Source organism: Puma concolor, chromosome D4, assembly GCF_028749965.1.
Source record: "Puma concolor isolate L17-30 chromosome D4, mPumCon1.1.hap2, whole genome shotgun sequence".
In the NCBI taxonomy this organism is placed as follows: Eukaryota; Metazoa; Chordata; class Mammalia; order Carnivora; family Felidae; genus Puma; species Puma concolor.
In genome coordinates this window covers 67548670-67571164 of record NC_141679.1, presented here as the reverse complement: position 1 = coordinate 67571164, position 22495 = coordinate 67548670, and the positions used below count along the sequence as shown (strand labels likewise).

Sequence of the window (22495 nt, the reverse complement as noted above, 5' to 3'; positions counted from 1 at the left end):
CCCACTCTGCCACCACCACCACCACCACCACCACCACCACCACCACCACCATTAGAATATAGTGATTATCTCAGCATTACAAACCTTTAAGTCGTTTTTCAGTCCAATGGGAAAAATAATAAATTGGCCTTAATGAAAACTGTTGGCTTTCTTCCTAAATCACCTAAAACAGGGATCAATATTTTAGGCTTTTCAGGCCATACGATCTCTGCCACAACTATGCAACTATGCCATCGTAGAGAGAGCAGTCATAGACAATACATACAGGATTGGAGATGGCTGTGTTCCCATAAAACTTTATTTACAAAAACAGGCTGGGAGCTGGATCTGACACACAGGCCACAGTTTATCAACCTTTAATCTAAAAGACCATGGTGTTCTTTTAGTGTCTCTAAAGCCTCCCTGACCCTCCCTCTCAGACACTTCCCATACACATACGCTACCATCCTCACGTCTATTTTTTTTAAGTTTATTTATTTGTTTTGAGAAAGAGAGAGAGAGAGAGAGAGAGAGAGAGAGAAAGCAGTGTAGGGGCAGAGAGAGAGAGGCAGAGAGAGAGAGGGAGAGAATCTCAAGCAGGCTCCAAGCTATCAGCACAGAGCTCCACACAGAGCTCGAAGTCACTAACTGTGACATGACCTGAGCCGAAATCAAGAGTCGGACGCTTAAACTACTGAACCCCCCAGGTGTTGTCCCCACCCCCACCACCTCTATTTATAAGAGGAATACCAGTGATGATATGATGGACTAATCATCCCTGCAGCAGTGATAGGCAAAGCAATGTGTTAAAGTGAAGAGCCTTTGTATCTAGATCTAGATTTGAGCCCCGATTCTGCCAACTGTGTGATCTTACACATAGTGCACAACCTCTCTGAGCCTCTTCTTCCTCGTGGGCAAAAACGGAGATAGTAGGTGCAACCTTATAGGATTTTTGTGAAGATTAAATGTTTTAAAGCATCCAGCTTAATGATTGGCATGAAACAGGCATTCAATAAATAGTTAGGAACCCACGCTGGCTCTATAAATAGCCTGAATGAAGAGAATTCCATTGTGGATCCAGCCTTCAGGCCAGCAGTGGCACTGGAGAGAGAAGCAGCAGAGGTCACACAAACATACATGAGGCCAGATAAGATGCAACACTAAATTTGAAGACATTGCTTCAAGACAGATTTGTATCAAATACTTCTGATGAATCATTTATTAGGCAGCCCCACTGTACCAAATCCCCTTTGCTGTTGGTTCGGGAACATGGTCGCACACTTCCATTGAGGTAATAAGATCCTCCTCTTCATCCACAGAGTCTCAACAGCTGGTGAGTGGGAGATCCTCGTGTAAACAGCCTCTTCTGAGTTCATTCTTCCGGGCTCATGGGACCAGTCACCTTCGCTTCAGCTGCAAAATAAACACATCAAGAAAATGAATGCTTCTCTCCTAGGGGAACAGGACACAATGAGAATCAATCAATAACAAGAAATAGCATGGGATCGTCTGTAGAGAAGACACTGTGAAATGTAAGAAGGCTAAATACACACACACGCACACACACACACACGCACAAGCATGTAGATTAACAAATAAGAAAGGTGTCTGAGAGCCTGGGTTCAAATCTTGATTTTATACCCTTATCAGCTATATATTTATGATCAAGCTATTTGATTCCCATGCCTACACTTCCCCACGTACAAAATGAAGACAGTCACGGTATGTTCCTTTACGGCTGTTGTGAGGATTAAATGCATTAATAAATACAAAGTGCTCAGAACAGTGCCTGACCTAATAATGAACGTCCGGTTAGTATCCACCAATGCTGGTATCAGCATTATTCTTTGAGAAGGATGTTTTCAGAATAGCTGAACCACAGAATCAAAAAAAACCCCAAACAAACCACATAATGAATCAAATTCAAAAGTAATCTGAAAAATCTGAATCTGTGGTTTTCTCAACGACTCAAACCTGAAATTCAAATGAGGCTTTAGATTTTTCACTCCCATGACTCAGCAGTAGGACAGGTCAAACCAGGATAACGGGTGTTCCCATAGTTCAGTTCAATTCAGGAAACAATGACTGAGTAAATGTACCAAACTTGACGACTATACCGTGGTTTTATAAAAGGATATCCTTATTCTTAGGAAATACACACAAGGAAGTCATTAGGACTAAGGGGCCATGATATATGTGAATAATTCTCACATGGCTCAAAAATATTGGGTATATCTATAGATAGATAGATACACACACACACACACACACACACACACACACACACAGATATATAACAATAGGTGTAACAAGAGTCTATAGTGTCCTATGTACTATTCTTATCCTTGCAGCTTTTCTATAAGCTTGAAATGTTTTCCAAATAAAAAGCTTTTTAAAACCCATTAGGATGGGTTAAAAATAGAAAAGAAACATTAACTCCAGCTCTACTATCAAACAAGCACAGGTCTGCCGAAAGGACAAGCAGAGGTGATAAGATACAGTCCTGACAAGACACCAGGAGAGCTTGGACTTGAATAAGGGGACATGAAGTAGTTCTAAGATTCAAATGTTCAGGAAAGTCAGGCTAGGACCCCCCTGATACATGTCTCCCCAGTAAGCTCTGCTTGTCCCCAGGTGCCTAAAACAGGTTGTATGTGGCACTAAGAATACCATTGATGGCCAACAGACACATGAAAGGATGCTCAACATCACTCATCATCAGGGAAATACAAATCAAAACCACAATGAGATACCACCTCATACTGGTCAGAGTGGCTAAAATTAACAACTCAGGAAACAACAGATGCTGGAGAGGATTTGGAGAAACGGGAACCCTCTTGCACTGTTGGTGGGAATGCAAATTGGTGTAGCCACTCTGGAAAACAGTGTGGAGGTTCCTCAAAATATTAAAAATAGAATTGCCCTATGACCCAGCAGTAGCACTACTAGGAATTTATCCAAAGGATACAGGGGTGTTGATTCATAGGGGCACATGTACCCCAATGTTTATAGCAGTGCTTTCAACAATAGCCAAATTCTGGAAAGAGCCCAAATGTCCATCAACTGATGAATGGATAAAGAAGATGTGGTTTATATATACAATGAAATACTACTTGTCAATGAGAAAGAATGAAATCCTGCTGTTTGCAACAATGTAGATGGAACTGGAGGGTATTATGCTACGTGAAATAAGTCATTCAGAAAAAGACAGATATCATGTTTTCACTCATATGTGGAACTTGAGAAACTTAACAAAAGACCACGGGGGAAGGGAAGGGGAAAAAATAGTTTCCAACAGAGAGAGAGGGAGGGCAGGGGAGAAGGGAGAATGGGAGATGGGCACTGAAGAGGGCACTTGTTGGGATGAGCACTGGGTGTTGTATGTAAGTGATGAGTCAGGGGAATCTACCCCCAAAAACCAAGATCACACTGTACACATTGTATGCTAACTAACTTGACAATAAATTATATTAAATAAATAAAGTAAAATAAAGTGGGGAGGGGGGCGGGGAAGAATACCATTGCTTGAAACCCTTGCCTTCCTTGCCCTGAGTTTCGTTTTAGAGCTTTGGTCTTGAGACTTTTGTCTCACACGCCAGTTACTGCTTTTTGCTGATCCCCTGTCGCAGATTCCTCCTCATCTGCAGCCCATTTTGCACTGTTGGCTGAATAAATCCTTAAGTCAATCCTCTCACTACCTCAAGTCCCTCGCTCAAGAAATTACAATGCTTTCCTATTTTCCACAACACCTTTTCTAAACTTTGCTGTCTCATCAGTTCCATGTTTTATGATTTTACATATTTTCATTTGCAGTTTCAACTTTCATGATTTTTTTTTCTTGTGATTGAAAATAACAGAGCCTATTAGTCTGACATTTGATAGTGGTTGATGTTTAGTTACGGTCTTGTGGTCTGAATACTTGGCTCAGGCCAGTCGTAATTTGTCTGAGATTGAGTTCTTTCTTCCTATTTTTTAAATTTAAATTTACTTTTTAATTTTAGAATAGTTTCAGGTTGGGGTGCCTGGGTGGCTCAGTCGCTAAAGTATCTGACTCTTGACTTCTGACTCATATTTTCCCCACCAGGAGTGGGGAATTTCTCTCTCTTAGGGAAAAGAAATAATACCCCTTTGAGGAAGAGTTTCTTAGATGGCAACTGAACTTACATACAGTATCCTTTAGAATCCTACTATCAAATAGTATCCTACTAGCAAAGGGTTAATAGTTACAAAGACTTCAGAAAATAAACCTATTTACCAGCAACTCTTTCCAAATGAAATGCTTGGCACAGAATTTTAAACAGCCAACATAGGATTTTTACCAGTTCTATTTTTAAAAATTTTTGATGTTTCCTTATCTGTTTGAAAACCCAATATAAAAGCAAAGTGAATTTTTAAAAAAGAAAAATTCGCTCATAATTTCCCCATTGTAGCATACCTATTTCAGGTTTATGACTTCCCTTTTGTCTTCGGCCAACCCTGTGTTCTTTTCACCTCACATTATATTATAAACATTTCCTATGTCCCTGATATTCATGTATATTTTTAAAGGTTACATAATAGTGTATAAACATTTCCCTAGGGGCGCCTGGGTGGCGCAGTCGGTTAAGCGTCTGACTTCAGCCAGGTCACCATCTCGCGGTCCGTGAGTTCGAGCCCCGCGTCGGGCTCTGGGCTGATGGCTCAGAGCCTGGAGCCTGTTTCCGATTCTGTGTCTCCCTCTCTCTCTGCCCCTCCCCCATTCATGCTCTGTCTCTCTCTGTCCCAAAAATAAATAAACGTTGAAAAAAAAACAAAAACAAAAAAACAAACCAAAAAAAAAAAAAAAAAACATTTCCCTAATGTGCTTTATGAGGGCAAAGGCTTTTGTCTGTTTTCACCACTGTACCCTCAGCATTCAAAACAGTGCTGGCAAAAAGGAGGCACTAGGTACATACTTGTTGAAAAAAAGGGAATTTAGATGGTTTCAAATTTTACTCTCATTTTCATGTTTATCATCCTACTTTCTTCTGACTTAGTTTTTTCTCACTCTATCTCCTTGAAATAAAAACAGTTGATCATGATTATTATCTCTTTTTATGTAGAAAACATTTAGAGTGGTTAACAGTCTTTGATTATGATCTGGTATGATTGGTATGATTCCACGTAAATCCCTTGCATATCTGAATGTCTTTATTCTACCCTCACATTTATTTCAGTTTGTATAGGTAGAGAATTCTACAATGGAAACCATTCTCCTTCAGAACTGTGAAAGTATCCTTCCATTTTTTTTGTAGTTCCCAGCGCTGTGTTGAGAAAGCCATTGCCATTCTGATTCTTGATCTTTTTTTTATGTGTAACATTTCTCCCCTCCCCCTTCTCCCTTTCTCTCCCTCCCACTGACCCCTGCCCTCTAACCTCTCTGGAGTGCCTATAATTTGAATGTTGAATCCCCTGGAATGAATGTCTAATTTTATCTTTTCCACCTTGTTTTTGCCCTACTTTCTGAGAGATGTCCTCAAATTCATCTTCTAACTCTTCTACTGAATTTTACATTTTTGTTCTGTTGTTAATTTTCAAGAGCTGTTTTTCCCCTGAATCTTCCTCTTTTAAATAACAAGCTATTTTCACTATATACTCTTTTCCATTTCTATCTGAATTTAGTACTTTTTAAGATGTATTCTTCTACTTTACAGTCTGTTTCCTGCAAATCATTTTGTTGTTTTGTCTTGTTCTTGGTCTCTCTCTTACCATAGAGACTTGCCTCAAGGGTCTGGTAATTCATATTTAAGAAACACGAAAACTAGTTGCAGTTTTTTCATTTGTGGAAAGATTTTGTCACTGAAGTGCTTCACTAACGGTGATCTGGCTGAGTCTTTTATTTTATTTTATTTTATTTTATTTAGGTTATTTATTCATTTTGAAAGAGAGAGAGAGAAAAAGAGCATGGGCACATGACCAGGGGAAGAGCAGAGAGAGAGGGAGAGACAGAATCCCAAGCAGGCTCTGTACTGTCAGTGCTTGAACTCACAAACCATGAGATCATGGCCTGAGCAGAAATCCGATGTCAGGTGCTTACCTGACTGAGCCACGCAGGCGCCACAGGTGGAATCCTTGAGTTGGAGAAGTCATGTTAGCTTATTTAGGTATTTTCCCTTGGCCTGGTCAGATTCCCCAGAGAATGATTTTCTAATTTCCTGCTTAGTCGGTGAAGGCCCATTTGCTTGAATTTTGGGAGCTATGAGGGGGGAGAAGGCCCCAGGTCCTCTCTTTCAGTATTCAGACTTCCATTTAATCCCCCTGATTTAAGTATGGTAGCTCTACTTGTGATATCCCCCTAAATTCTATTTTACCCTCTTTAGAGAATACCCCTCTAGCTGTCTGCTAGGAACAAGAAGGGGCAGTCGTCTAACTTCACATAATAGAGAATAGCGCCTGGAAAACTTTATTTTTTAATATACATTTTTGAAGTTTATTTACTTTGAGAGAGAGAGAGAGAGAGGAAGGGGCAGAGAGAGATGGAGAGAGAGAATCCCAAGCAGGCTCTGCCATGTCAGTGCAGAGCCCAGCGCAGAGCTCAAACCTACAACCCTGAGATCATGACCTGAGCCAAAATCAAGAGTCAGGTGCTTAACCACCCAGGTGCCCCTTTCAATATACATTAAAATTTTGTAATTATAACATAGTATAGTAAAGTACACAAGTGTTTTTTTAATATAAAAATCTTCAGCATAATGACATTTTTATATGTGTCTGTATCCGTGGAACATCATCCAGACTGACATATAGAATATTTCCAGCACCCAAGAAGACTCCCTCATGCACCCTCCCAGTCAGAGCACTATCCAAGTAACCATTATTCTGTTCTTTTTTTACCATAGATGACTTTTGCTTGTTCTTATATATATATATTAATGTTTGTTCATTTTTGAGACACAGAGAGAGACAGACTGTGAGCAGGGGAGGGGCAAAGAAAGAGGGAGACACAGAATCCAAAGCAGGCTCCAGGCTCCAAGCTGTCAGCACAGAGTCTGATGCAGGGCTTGAACCCACAAACCACGTGTTCGTGACCTGAACCAAAGCTGGACACTTAACTGACTGAGCCATTCAGGCACCCTGACTTTTGCCTGTTCTTAAGCTTGATTTCAATGAAATCACATGGTACGTACTCTTTTGTGTATAGCTTTCTACTCAACATTGTATCTGTGTGATTTGTTCATGTTGTTTCAAGTTAGCTGCAGCTCACTCTTTTTCATTTTTGTGTAGTATGCTATTGTTTAAATATACCACAATTGGGGCGCCTGGGTGGCGCAGTCGGTTAAGCGTCCGACTTCAGCCAGGTCACGATCTCGCGGTCCGTGAGTTTGAGCCCCGCGTCGGGCTCTGGGCTGATGGCTCAGAGCCTGGAGCCTGTTTCCGATTCTGTGTCTCCCTCTCTCTCTGCCCCTCCCCCGTTCATGCTCTGTCTCTCTGTGTCCCAAAAATAAATAAAAAAACGTTGAAAAAAAAATTTAAATATACCACAATTTACTAATCCATTCGACTATTGTGGACACTTGAATTATTTCTAGCTTTTATTATTTTTTTTAAATTGAAGTATAGTTGACAAAGAGTTTTTTCCAGTTTTGGCTCTTACAAATAATCCATCCATGAAGATTTAAACATATCGTATGCATGCACTTCCATTGGGTACATACACAGGTGTGAACTTGCTGGATCTTAGGACATTGTATTTTGCTTTTAATAATATCACCAAATAAGCTTCCAATGTGCTTGCACCAATTTATTTTCTCATTAGCTGTGAATGAGAGTTCCAGTTGCTCCACAACCTAGCCAACACTTTAAATTGTAGCCATTTTGGTGGGTGGGTTCTAGTTTCACACTGTGATTTTAATTTGCATGCCCAGATAACTGAAGAAGTTAAGCACCATTTTATGTGCTCACTGGGCATTAAGTGTCCTCTTTTGGAAAGTGCCTGTTCAAGCCTTTTATCCATTTGGGTTGTCTTTTTCTTATTCATTTGCAGAAGTTCTTTATAAATTTTGGATAGGAACCCTTTATCAAATGTGTTTTGAAAATATAATTTTTCTAGTCTATGGTTTGTCTTTTCTCTATCTCCTTTTTTTAAGTTTATGTATTTATTTTGAGAGAGAGAGACCTCTTGTGCGATTGGGGTAGGGTCAGAGAGAGAGACAATCCCTAGCAGGCTCTGCACTGTCAGCACAGAGCCCAACGTGAGGCTCAAACTCATGAACTGTGAGATCATGACCTGAACTGAAATCAAGAGTTGGATGCTTAACTGACTGAGCCACCCAGGTGCCCCTTCTTTAATGGTGTCTTTTGATGAACAGAAGCTCTTAATTTTATTTTGGCAAATGTAGGGCTCAATTTTAAGCAAGTTCAAAGGGAAAAATTTTATTCAAAAACTCAGGGCTGTCTTTCTGCGTTCACTGTAATGCAGTGTAATAAAACTTGTGCTGAGCAGAAAGCCATCTTTGTTCCAAAGTTCAGGGTTATGACCCTTTTTTCAGCTGTCCTCATGATTGAATATTATCAGACATAAACTGTATATTGTGATACTGTAGGATCTCTGGCACCAGTAAAGAGGGAGAGAGAGATCCACCTATGGTTATTCTGGAACACCACATTACAACAAAGCTTTGGTCCCTAAAGGGAAGACAAAATTCCAGGCCCAGAGAATCATTGTCACTCTTTATACCTTGCTTATTACTAACATGATGTCACCTTGAATAAGTTTTCTTCAATCCTGCAGGTGCCTTCCACAGAGTGAAACAGAAAGCCAAGCATTCTATTATACCAAGTGATAAGGTTTTATTACTTTTAACAAGGAGTGGTCTGAACAGATAGTTGGCTTACGAGATAATTATTGCCAAAGAGAAGGTCTTTAAAGCAACCGTTCAAAAACCCGAGTCACCATTTAACTATTTTTAACCTATGAAAAATAATAATTTAATATAGTCAACTCACTGTTTTTGGTAACCTTGCAAAATATTGGAAATATGCCAGAAATAGAAGTCCACAATCAAACCTGGTTTATGGTGCATAGTACAGAATAGGAGCTCAGTAAGTATTTATCAGACGAATTTGAGGGTACTAGGATACACATATGATATGCCTGCCTAAAACTGCCTAGGTTTCCAATTCTTTTAGCCATATTGTATGGACTGGAATTTGGGTCTCATTTGCCCATTTGTCTCTAGGAGGCTCTTGGAAATGGTCAGAGGTACATATACTCTCTTTTCAGGTACAGTTTTGAATGGGAAGAATAATATTTTAAAAATAATATTTTCCAAAGTAATTTATAAAAGAATTTTTTTAATGTTTATTTATCTTTGAGAGACAGAGTGCAAGCAGGAGAGGGACAGAGAGAGCGGGAGACACAGAATCCAGAGCAGGCTCCAGACTCTGAGCTGTCAGCACAGAGCCTGACACGGGGCTCGAACCCACAAGCAGTGAGATCATGACCTGAGTCAAAGTCGGGTGCTTAACCGACTGAGCCACCCAGGCACCCCCAAAGTAATTTATAAATCTAGTAGTCTTCTAATTAAAATTGCAGAGGCTTTTTAAAAAATTGCAGAGACTTTTTTGACAGATAGTAAATCGTTCTTAAGTGATTTTATATATCAAAGGATAATAAGTGCCATATAGAAAAATAAAGGATATTAACCAGACAGGGAATGTGGTAGTGGGGTTACTATTTTCTGTAAGTAGTTCAAGGAAGGCCTTACTGATAAGGTAGCATTTGTATGGAGACCTGAAGCGAGTGAGGGCATGAGACACGTGGAAGTAAGTACAAAGGCCTGAGCTATACCTGGTTGTACAAAGAACAGCAAGGTGCAGGAGGAGGTCTTGTGGCTAGAGCAGAGTGAATGAAAGGAGAGTGGTAGGAAATGATTTGAGAGCAGCAGCAGGTGGGTGAGTGGGTGGGGGGTGAATCATGTAGGGACTTTGAAATGTATTCTGAGCGCTATGGCAAGCCTTTGGAGAGTTGTGAGCAGAGGACTGATGGGATCTGACTTACATTTTAAAAGAATCACTCAGGCTCCTGTGTTGAGAATAATATGTAGCGAGACAAGGCAGGAAGCAGGACAGCAGGACAGCAGGAAGATGAGTGAGGAACCTGCTGCAATTTTCCAGGCAAGAGATAAGGGGTGGCAGCAATGGAGAAGGTGAGAATGATTATGTTATGGCTCTCTATGGAAAAAGAGAGTCGACAGGATTTGCTGATGGACTGGGTGTATGGCATGAGAGAAAAAGCATGGTCAAGGATGATTCACAGCATTTGTTCTCAGCAAATGCAAGGGCAGAGTTGCCATTGGCTGAGGAGAGAATTTGGTCTGGGAATGTCACTTTTGACGTGCTGATTAGAAATCCAAGTGGAGAAGGCAGATAGGCAATTGGAAAGGCTTAAAAATGAATCTACATTTCATCTGGAAGAATAATGGGCAAGAGTTGCTAAATAAAATTTCAAAATAAAGATTAAGGTGGGGAATTGGCTTCACAGATATGAAAGTGCAATCTAAACCCACAATAAACAAAACCGGCACAGGAAGTCAGAGAGATCAATGAAACAAGAAATATACCTTGAAAACAGTTCCTACAAGGCTTCTCTGCATCTACAGATTTAGGCATTGATGTTTTTACTATTTCCAGTGAGCTCTAAATCTTGGGGGATGATTAATCTAACTTTGTTCAGGCATGCAGTTTTTCCAATGGAAACTTTATTATTCTTGCCTCTATATATGTTAATTATTGTCAAAAAATTTAAGTAATACAGAAAACGGTACCCTCAAGTCCCTCTAGCTTTTGAGGTAGTCTGTTTTTGTTTTTTTTCCCTTCGGGTCTTTCTCCTAAGGCAATATGACTTGTGTGCCCTGTGGATGTGGAAGTGTATCACTTAATTGTGCATGAGCCTAGCTAATGTCCAATGTGGAGCTATGGATGCGGCTTTGTTTTATTTTTTAATCAAATTCCCAGTAACTCATTACAGGTTAAAACAAATGTAGCTTTGTTTCATTTTTCAGATTCCCAGTAACTCATTAAAGCTTTCTACGTCTACCCCATTCAAGAACATCGAGATGTATTAAAATATGGAATAACTTTACCAATATCATAGTCAGTAGTAGCTAATATGTACTCTATGGTATGTTTTCCAGGTGACACACTTCATGCTTAATGCTCTACATGCACCATATGATAGAGTCCTCTCTACATTTCCTCTTTCATAGATGGGGAAACTTAGGATTGGATGGGCTAAGTAACTTCCTCCAAACCAAAAAATAGCAGAGCCAGGATCTGACCCCAGATGTGATTGATCACAAAGTCCAAACTCTTAGCTACTATACTGCTTGGAATGTTAAGCGTTCTACTACATATGATAAAACATCTTTACAAACCAGTAGGGGAAGGGATGAAGTATTCAATAAATGATCTGGTGGAGATTTGTTAAATATTCAACATGGGCCTCGTTTCACATTATACAACAAAATTATTTGTAGCTACTAATAAATATGAAAAATGAAAGAGATAAAGCCATTAAAAACAGAACATAAATTATATCTTAATTTTAAAAAAATGAAAAAAATAGAAGAACATATATGTAAGTATTTTACTGATTTACTGGGGGGTTAAGGAAAGTCTCAAACAAAAAATTGGGAAAATAACACAAAATAAATCAATTTGTCTATCACAAAAATTTAAATCATTTATAGATGAAACATCACTAACAAAATTAAAGACAAATTATAAAGAAAGAAAAATATCTGCAATGAATATATGACCGAAAAAGTGCTAATATTCTTAATATAAAAAATCTTTTATCCAACAGTAAGAAAAGCAGTGATATCTCAATAGCAAAGTGGGCAAAGCACATGAATAGAGAATTTACAGAAGAGGAAATATAAAGGGCTGATAAATGAATGCAAAATACTTAATTCACTAATAAAGAAATGCAAGTAAAAACAAGACACTCTCATTCATCTTCTGCCTTTAGGGTTATCAGAGGTGATACCTGCCAGGTGTGGGAAAATGGGGACATTCATAGACCTTAGCAAATATTTACTTTAGTAAATTGATAGAAACTTTCTAGAGAGCAATTTGGCAATATGTATCAACATTCATAAAGAAGTACCTTTATCTTTTGATCTAGTAATACCATTTCTAGAAGTCTATCTTAAAGAACTAATCAGCAGTATGAAAAGTATATCTCTACAATAAAAAGATTATAAGTAATCTAAAAGTTTAATAATAAAACATTAATATAAGGAAATATAAATCAACTATTATAAATCATGTTGCTGAAGAATAATGATCTGAAATGTGTTTGTGTATATATATAATGCTATATAGTATTAAATTTGAAAGCTTCTATGTGTATATGTTTTATTATCAACTCTGAAAATGAGATACATATGTGGATAAATATTATAGAGACATAAATATATAAATATAGCAGGAAATACAAAAATCATAAATGTAGTTATTCTGGTCAGGGGGTACAGCATAGTTTTTCTCTTTTCTGGAAATATTTGCTACATATATTAAAAGGAAAATGTGTGGTGCACCTGGGTGGCTCAGTCGATTAAGCATCCAACTCTTGATTTCAGCTAGGTCATGATCTCATGGTTCATGATTTTGAGCCCCACGTCTGGCTCTGTGGAACCTGACCTTGTGGAACCTGCTTGGGATTCTCTCTCTCTCTCTCTCTCTCTCTCTCTCTCTCTCTCTGCCTTTCCCCTGCTTGTACTCTCTCTCTCTCAAAATAAATGAATAAAAACTTTAAAAAAATTATTAAAGAAATAAAAAAATAAAAGGAAAATATGTTATTTTGATCATCAGGTTAAAACTTTTAACAGGAGCCTTTTAAAAGCTCATTTCATCTAGTAAGTCATTCAAGTTCCAGGAATGTATCCTTAATAATGGTCAGAGATAAAGATAAAGATTTCTATACAAAGGTGATGATTTTAACATTATTATTTTTTTATAGATGTATTCTTTAAAAATTTTTTAATGTTTTATTTATTTTTGAGACAGAGAGAGAGCGTGAGCAGGTGAGGGGCAGAGAGAGAGGGAGACACAGAATCTGAAGCAGGCTCCAGGCTCTGAGCTGTCAGCACAGAGCCCGACGAGGGGCTCAAACTCACAAACCGGGAGATCATGACCTGAGCCGAAGTCGGATGCTTAACCGACTGAGCCACCCAGGCGCCCCATTTTAACATTATTAATGACCCTTTAATTTTGAGAGGGAACTGCTAATTTCAATTATAGAAGACTGAATAAAATACAGTACCAAAAAATGAAAGAACATTATCAATCTATTAGTCCTATTTGCAAGGGATTTATTATTATTATTATTATTTTTAATATGAAATTTATTGTCAAATTCGTTTCCATACAACACCCAGTGCTCATCCCAAAAGGTGCCCTCCTCAATACCCATCAGCCACCCTCCCCTCCCTCCCACCCCCCATCAACCCTCAGTTCTCAGTTTTTAAGAATCTCTTACGCTTTGGCTCTCTCCCTCTCTAACCTCTTTTTTTTTCTTCCCCTCCCCAATGGATAGACACTTCTCTAAAGAAGACATCCAGATGGCCAACAGGCACATGAAAGATGCTCTACGTCGCTCCTCATCAGGGAAATACAAATCAAAACCACTCTGAGATACCACCTCATGCCAGAGTGGCTAAAATGAACAAATAAGGAGACTATAGATGCTGGAGGGGATGTGGAGAAATAGGAACCCTCTTGCACTGTTGGTGGGAATGCAAACTGGTGCAGCCGCTCTGGAAAACAGTGTGGAGTTTCCTCAAAAAATTAAAAATAGACCTACCCTATGACCCAGCAATAGCACTGCTAGGAATTTACCCAAGGGATACAGGAGTACTGATGCATAGGGGCACTTGTACCCCAATGTTTATAGCAGCACTCTCAACAATAGCCAAAGTATGGAAAGAGCCTAAATGTCCATCAACTGACGAATGGATGCAAGGGATTTTTAATAACACAAGGAAATTCTCATATATTACGCTAAGGAAAAACAGAAGAAACTATCTAATATGTATTTTATTTACTGTAACCTTTTATTTTTCTGACCTGAATTAGATAGATAGTAGATAGATAGATACAAACACACACACTCTCTCTCTATTTATGGATAGTCATTTATTTATTTGTTTATTTGCTTATTTTTCAATGTATCCATTTAACTATATATATATATATACTTCTTTTTATTTTTTTATAGAGACTGGGCTTGAATCCAGGCTCTGGCAAAAAATAACTGTGACTTGGGGCAAATTCCCAGTCGGCCCTTAGCTTCCCACCCATCGTGCAAGAGTAAACGAGGTAATGTATATAAAGACCCAGCACAATGACTTACTCATAAGAAGTTTTCAAAAAATATCAATTGATATGATTTAATTGTTTTAACAAATGAAAAAGATTCAGGAAGCAAAGAAGTAGCGAGGAACCAAAAATGTGTGGGCAGAGACCTTCACATTCTCCCAGTCAGGGGAATTCTTTACCTCCTAATTTAAAAATAAAAACCATAAAAGACATTACATTTCTAGGACTTAAAAGGAATGTAAATGTCAATGTAAATCAAAGACCAAACAATAAGAAGAAATAATGTTAGGAATGATGCAGTGCAGGGAGTAACCCCAGCAGTCTCTCATGTGGCTTAATAACTATGATATTGCCACCTTGTGGAATTAGTATGCATTTCACATCCCAGGGAATTTGAGATTTGATTTTGAAATTATTTATATAGAAAGGCTAAATTCCTCAAATTCTCTTACCAAAAAAATTGACAGGTCACAAGATGAGGTCAGACATAAATTGTTCAAGCATGTAGAAATGTAGAAAGTGATATTACAGAGAGTTTAGTGAACAAAAAAATCACCATAATTCCAACCCTGCAAAGTGATAATATCATTTTAAAATTATTTTTATAATTCCATCCTGCTTTTTACTTTTCTTTTTTTTAATGTTTATTTATTTTTGAGAGAGAGAGAGAGAGAGAGAGAGAGAAGGGGCGGGGGGGGGGGAGACATAGAATCCAAAGCAGGCTCCAGGCTCTGAGCTGTGTGCCCAGAGCCCAATGTGGGGCTTGAACTCACAAACTGCGAGATCATGACCTGAGCTGAAGTCAGACACTTAATCAACTGTGCCACCCAGACACCCCCCACTTTTTACATTTCTAAGCTAACATCTTATCATTAGCATTTTCCATGCTGTGGCATTTTTCACGATGAGTTTTTAATGGCTGCCTGCCATTTTATTGAATCTATGTGCCATACCTTGGCTCAACATTCTCATAATGCTGGACATGTAATCGACTTCCAAGTAAAATGTCAATTTACTGGGATAGTTTCTGTACAGGTGAATATTACTGTATTTATTTAGTTATAAAAATTAAAATATACTCTTATAATGAAGATAATACACACTCAGTATTTTAAAGATAAGCAAAAATGAAATAAATGACACTTGCAACCCAGAAAACCACCATAATGCCTTGCAGACTTTTTAACATACACATATATGTGTAATATATACGTAAACATATATGTAGCATATATTCAAAATTTTTAAAACAAAAATAGGATTATATTATTATATAACCTGCTTTTTTAAAAGTTGATTTCTTTACTGTGAAAGAGAGAGAGAAGGTGCACTAGCAGGGGAGGGGCAGAGAGAATCCCAGGCAGGCTCCGAACTGCCAGGGCAGAGTCCGTCTCGGGCTTGAACCCACAAACCATGAGATCATGACCTGAGCTGACACCAAGAGTCAGACGCTTAATTGAGCCACTCAGATGCTCCAACCTGCTTTTTTTTTTTTTTAAAGATTTTATTTTTGGGGTGCCTGAGTGGCTCAGTCAGTTAAGCATCTGACTCTTAATTTCAGCTCAGGTCATGATCCTAGGGTTGTGGGATCGAGCCCTGCATTGGGTTCTGCTCTAAGTGTGGAGTTCACTTAGGATTCTCTGTCTTTCTCTCTCTCTCTCTCTCTTTCTTTCTCTCTCTTCCTCTGCCTGTCTCCACTGCTTGTGCTCTCTCTCTTTTTGTCTGTAAAGTGAAAAATAAGATTTTATTTATTTTAAAGTGTATTTATTCATTTATTTTTAAATATTTTGAGAGAGAGAGAGTCCAAGCAGGGGAGGGGCAGAAAGAGTAGAGAGAGAATCCCAAGCAGGCTCTGCACTGTCAGCACAGAGCCCAACATGGGGTTCAAACTCACAAACCACGAGATCATGACCTGAGCCAAAACCAAGAGTTGGTTGCTTAACTGACTGAGCCACTCAGCCACTCCTAAAGTTTATTTATTTATTTTGAGAGAGAGTGCACACAGGGAAGGGGGAGAGAGAGAGAGAGAGGGAAAGAGAGAATCTCAAGCAGGTCCTGCGCTGTCAGTGCTGAGCTCGATGTGGGGCTCAAACTCACGAACCTTGAGATTATGAGCCCAAATCAAGAGCCAGACGCTCAACCGACTGAGCCATGCAGGTTCCCTGAAAAAGATTTTATTTTTAAGTAATCTCTACATCCAATGTGGGGCTCTAGCTCACAACCTGGAGGTCAAGAGTCAGAGTCAGCCAGGCATCCCTACCCTGCTTTTTTCATTTAAATTTACATCATGTGCAGCCATCTAAGCCAGTAAGCATTATTTTTATGACTAGATGGTGCTTCATTTACAGATTAATTAATTGCACACATAGTATATAGTACTAAGCTCTGGTATATATATTATTGAACATGATGATTACAATTTGATGGAGGTAATAGATGTTAAACAAACAGGAGAAATAAATGTAGATGCCTGAATCGTGATAAAACGCCATCAAGGAAAAGAAGAGGACACTAAGAGAAAATAGTAGGGATACACCAAGCGTTGCAGAAGGTCCATCTGAGGGAATAAGGGAGTAATGAGGGAGTAAGCCTGGACCTGAAGGAGGCGGATGGCATGTGGGAGATGAGGAAGTACATTCCAGGCTGAGGAGGCAGTATATTTGAAGGCCTTGAGGTGGAAACATTCTTAAGTGTTGGAAACTGAAAGATGGTGTGCGTGGCTGATTCATATTTTATTAAAAAAATTTTTTTTCTAAATATTTATTTATTTTTGAGAGAGACAGACAGAGTGTGAGTGAGGGAGGGGCAGAGAGAGAGAAGGAGATTCAAACTCTGAAGCAGGCTCCAGGCTCCGAGCTGTCAGCACAGAGCCTGACGCGGGGCTCAAACCCACAAAACGTGAGATCATGCCCTGAATTGAAGTCGGACGCTCAACTGACTGAGCCACCCAGGCACCCCTCACAGATTCATATTTTCGAAAGCTCGCTCTGCCTATCCTGTGCAGGAGAATGGATTGGGGGACAAGAGTGTAAGACGGGGAGACTATTGAGAGAAGTACGGCAACAATTCAAATAAGAGGTGACAGAGCTCAGCATAGTGTGGAGTTAGTAACAGGTGGATATGAGATATAACGGAGGAAGGCATGGCAGTAAAGATTGCATCCAGGATGGCTATTGGCGTTTGTGAGATGTGAGGCGAGAGGCCAACTAGAAGATCCTGCTCCCATTCTTTCCCCACCCCTTGCTCCAGCCCATGCTGCAAGAGGCTTCTGATGCTCCCCAGTGGACTCCCGAGCCCACTGGTCCGAGCTCCATCCACACCACCTGCTACAGCCAGGATCCACCCTCAGGAGGAGGTTCCTGGAGAAGAGATCATTCAGGCCTTGTTGGAGGAGGGAGTTCTAGGGGCCCGAGATTCTTCAGTGTGCTCTCAGGGGAAGGAAGTGGGCTTTGGGTGTTCATGTCCCTTCAGGTCTGTGGCCTTTTTGCCCTATGAAGGGGTCCAGGGCAAGGAGGGCAAGAGCGAGGACCTGATGCTCAGTGGTACTCATGGCAGTACTGATTGCATCTAGTCAAAATTAACTTTGAAAAATCTCATAAATCATCCATGAAGTACAATACTGTATATCTCTTTTACATGTATGACCCTATATCATTATTTTCTAATTTGTCCTTGTCCATGTTCCTCTAGGTCTCTCAAATTAATTTCATCCCACATGACATTAATGGAGTCATCAACACCCACTTACCTAGCTATTGGAACAATGTAGTTCCCATGTATCGTGACAAGTAAACCCTTGAAAGCATTCATAACTATTTTATGCATGGGCTTTTAGGCTTGATGGCATCTATTGCCTGCTTAAGTTAATACGGCTATAAGATGACTCCCTGTATATTTTGGAAAATGATAGGACTTGGAATGACAGGTTGAAATAGAGGGAGGGAAATTTAAGAATGATTCTAGGTTTTCAGCCTGAGCAACTGGTTTAACGGTGGTGCTGTTTACTGAGATGGGAAAGACCAGGGGAAGGACAGGTATAGATGTAATTCACTGATCTGATTCCCTCTTGTTGGACTTTTAGGTTGGTTGTGGTATTTTATAACTAGGAACAACACTCCGATTGTGGCAAAATCTTTTCAAACATCCTTAATTCTAAATACAGAATTACCTGATTAAGGGATGTGCACATTCTTTAGACCTTTAATGCACATTGTCAAATAACTTTTAAAAGAGCTGTTTCCTCATACCATTAACATTAGGGCAGATTTTGAACGCTGAAGTTCTAAGTCTCCCTCCCTCTTTCTTGCTCTCCCTCTCACTTCTCCTTTGTCCATTCAGTAAGGAACATTTTGTTGAATACCTACTATGTCTCACACAGAGCCTGAGATAAATCTAGCTTTGTTCTTTGTTGGGGTCTGGGAGATGGCTGGGGAGAAGGAAAAGCTATGGAAGACTCTATACAGCTTTGAATTGGGTGACTCGGATGTCCTGCCCCAAACTTCTTCTTTAGCTCTGGGTAGCAATCTAGATAAGTTAAAATCCCTTCTTCTTTTAGATGGGTGATGCTACTCTTAGAATTTGGTGGAAAAAATGTGTAACTCTGTGCTGACCACAAATAGGACAGGGAGACCAGGTTTTACCCCAAGGAACTATAATTTGGGAGGCATTATTTTACAGCAAGCTTTTAAAATATGATGCAAATTTTACTCTTAGCCGATGGCCACATCACCTCACCAGGCCTTGTGGCGAGATTGTCCCAGCCAGGAGTCTGTCTCACGGCAGCTGATAGAGAAGGATGGAGCAAGAGCCCCTGGGTCAGGGCATGAGGCCCCCTCTGTGCACGCTAGGGCCAGCCCTCACCTTCTTGACTTGAAGTACATTTCATACTACTTGGCTTGAGCGCCTAAATGGCTAGATTTGACTTTGACCTTGAGTTAAAAAAGGTGCCAGTGGGCATCCTTATTGTTGTAACCTAGATAGGAGAGCCCAACACAACAACGCTATCTTTTCTTCTCTTAGCTGGCACCTAGTAAAAGATTTCAGCATGCACGACACTGTAGTTGATGCTCAGGACCTATACAGAGCTGGAAAATAATAAGAACACACCCATGCACCAAAGGAATTACAAGGAGGTTGTGAACCTAACCCAAAACTGGATTATGAGTGTTGTTGCTCTCTTCTCTGAACATAGGCTATTATATAAACCTCCATAATTCAGAGCTCTGTTAATGACTGTGGCTCTAACACTTAGGGAACATGCTAGAGCCTCTCTGACCTGAGTCATTGTGTTCTCATTTTTAAAATGGGGAACAATGCAATGTCTCATGATTCTTTTACGTATTTAAAGAAATAATGCACATAAAGCCCATAGTGCAGTAGCTTTCACTTAGGAAGTGTTCGGTAAGTGGTGGCTGTTCCTGGAACCAAGTATACCATACTAGCACATCTGGTTCATAAAATATTAATGCGTCTTATTTATCAGACCATGTTTTTGAAAACCAGAGGAACCATTCCCAGGTATTGTTTTACAATGAGAATAAATTAACGTAAAATTATTTGTTAAAGACTTAACATCTGTCTTCTTAAAATGTATGATATGGTTCAACCTCTGGAACTCTAGATATTTGTTAGTTTATTCAACATCTGCTGCACATTTTTTTTTAATTTTGAGAGAGAGAGAGACAGCACATGTGCATGAGGTGGGAGAGGGGCAGAGTGGGGGAAAGAGAGAGAGGGAGAGAGAGAATCCCAAGCAGGCTCCATGTTCAGCACAGAGCCCTACAAGGGGCTTGATCTCACAACCCTGAGATCACTGACCTGCGCTGAAATCAAGAGTCAGACGCTCAGCCGACTGAGCCACCCAGACGTCCCTTTTTATACACCAGGACTATGCTATCTATCTGTGTCCTTGAATGGGCTTTTACAGTTCTTTGCTTAGTGGGATATCAAAGGAACTGAACTGCAGATCTATCTGGACCATACTATTTAAATACATATTAAGTTGACTATAATTAGCTCAGCTTTCTGACACTTAGTCTTCCTTATTTTGGAAGAAAAGAAACAGATGTATAAAAAAGGGATGTATGATCCCCAGTGAAAGAGTCTTTGTAACTCCACTCTTACACCTCCATGCACACATTTCTGTCTCCAGGACAAATTAAGAATGCTGTGATAATTTTAATTTTCCATTCCCAATAGGAGGCCAACACTTCATAAATAATAGAAGTTATAGATAACCATGACTTTTATTTAATTAAGTTTCTATGACTGCCTCCTTCTTCCTCGGAATTTAACAAGAGGTTAAACAGGACATTTGGTGCCTCCCCTCTCTTCCTGTCACAACACTGGGGTGCTGTAGGCAGTGGGATGCTTTCCATCTAGACCAAGGGATCCTGGATTGGAAGGGGCTCTGGGGACCGTGGCATTTGGTCTGAATAATGGCAGACAACAGAGACCTCTGAGCGAATGATTGATGGGCTTCGAACAGCACAGGCACCAGCTGTTCCAAACAACACAGCAGAGTATACTGTGGAAGGCACATGGCACCAGATTCTGCTCCCCAACTGTCAGAGCAGACAGCGTGGAAACATGCCACCTTTTACAAGGACTCCTGAACTGGTCAGAAGGTAGGGATCACCAAATTAATTTCTATTAATAATCAGCAGTTGAGGGGCGCCTGGGTGGCGCAGTCGGTTAAGCGTCCGACTTCAGCCAGGTCACGATCTCGCGGTCCGTGAGTTCGAGCCCCGCGTCAGGCTCTGGGCTGATGGCTCGGAGCCTGGAGCCTGTTTCCGATTCTGTGTCTCCCTCTCTCTCTGCCCCTCCCCCGTTCATGCTCTGTCTCTCTCTGTCCCAAAAAATAAATAAAAAACGTTGAAAAAAAAAATTAAAAAAAAAAAAAAAAAAAAAAAAAAAAAAAAAAATCAGCAGTTGAGTGTACCTGTAAGTTAGGAGTTCCAGAGCAAACAAGACGCTTCCTGGAGTATAGTGTATTCAAACCTTTTAAATTCTAGATTGGGACCTATGGTCTGTTCCAAGGCTTTTTCTCCTGACTTGGGTCTTTCCTGAAAGATACTCCCTTTGTAAGACTACAAGGAAGGTACAATCTCCTTTCCAGCCCTTTGAGCTTATTAAACTCTAAAATAAAAATTGCTTTGAACATACTTTAAAATCCTAAAATAAAGCAGAGTAATGTTTGAGTATCATCATTATTTCCCCATGTCAGTCACCAGCTTTGTCTGCAGCCATCCTCGGGCAGCTGTTTGGACAGTTTACATTAGTCCTACTCCGAAGTCCTGAAGCTGTGCCAACTAGCACATTTTACCATACGTCTGTTTTTCTGCTAACATAAGGGTTCTTCGGCTTCTAAGTCTTTTTCTTTTGTGGCTTTACGATCTTTTGTCACTTGGCTTTTTTGATTGTCATGTTTACTGCCAAACTTTGTTCGATCACAATTTTCCAATATCTCTGCATTTCCAGGGCATTGGGAGTAGATGAGTACAACAACAGAACAGAATAACATGCAATTTTGGGGAACTGTCCCCCGCAAATGTTATCCCTTTAAGTCAAAGATTAACTTTGGACCAAATCTTTGAGAGTAATGTCCTTTAGGCTGTTGACTTGGCTAATAAGTAAGAACCCTCAGTCTGTTAAGTAATACCTGTTAATAAGAAAGTCACACTTCAGCACGAGTGGCTAAGAGACCCTCTCCTGATTTGGGGTCGGGCCAGTCAGGCACGAGCTGCTTATCTGTGCAGATAGAGCAGCCCCACCCATGGGTCAGGAGAGCCTGGCTTTGGGTATCACATCAGAGTTATGGCGCATGTCCAGTCATGAACAAATATTGACAGAACTGGATTCCTCTCAGAACAGCTAGTTAATGACCGTCAGACTCCATACTTGAAAGAGCTCAAACTCTTTACAGAGAGATTGGGACAGAAAATCTGTAAGCTAAGAAAAGGTCTCTTATTTAATTAACCTATTTCAGAGGTAAACCCCATAGAACAGCACAGAACAGCATGAACTAATAGCCACTTACCACTGCTGCAGTCTGAAGGCCGTGTGCTTCCTGGCCTTTTGATGATTCATTGGTATCAAGGGAAGAGAAGAAAAAAGGGAAAGGAGCTAACATTTATTAAGGACCTGCTGTGTATTGGGCACTGGTCTCCGTCATTTT

At 39.9% G+C, this 22495-nt stretch overlaps 1 protein-coding gene across 1 annotated transcript in view; it reads right to left on the bottom strand.

Annotated features, from left to right (window-relative positions):
* Nucleotides 1–280: 280 nt before the first annotated feature.
* SLC44A1 (solute carrier family 44 member 1) overlaps nucleotides 281–22495 on the bottom strand; it is a 202905-nt gene continuing 180690 nt past the window's right edge. Inside the window, exon 16 of the mRNA XM_086683631.1 lies at nucleotides 281–1392. Within this exon, the coding sequence (XP_086539757.1) occupies nucleotides 1378–1392 (15 nt within the window). The 3' untranslated portion in view covers nucleotides 281–1377. The remainder of the gene's footprint in view (nucleotides 1393–22495) is intronic.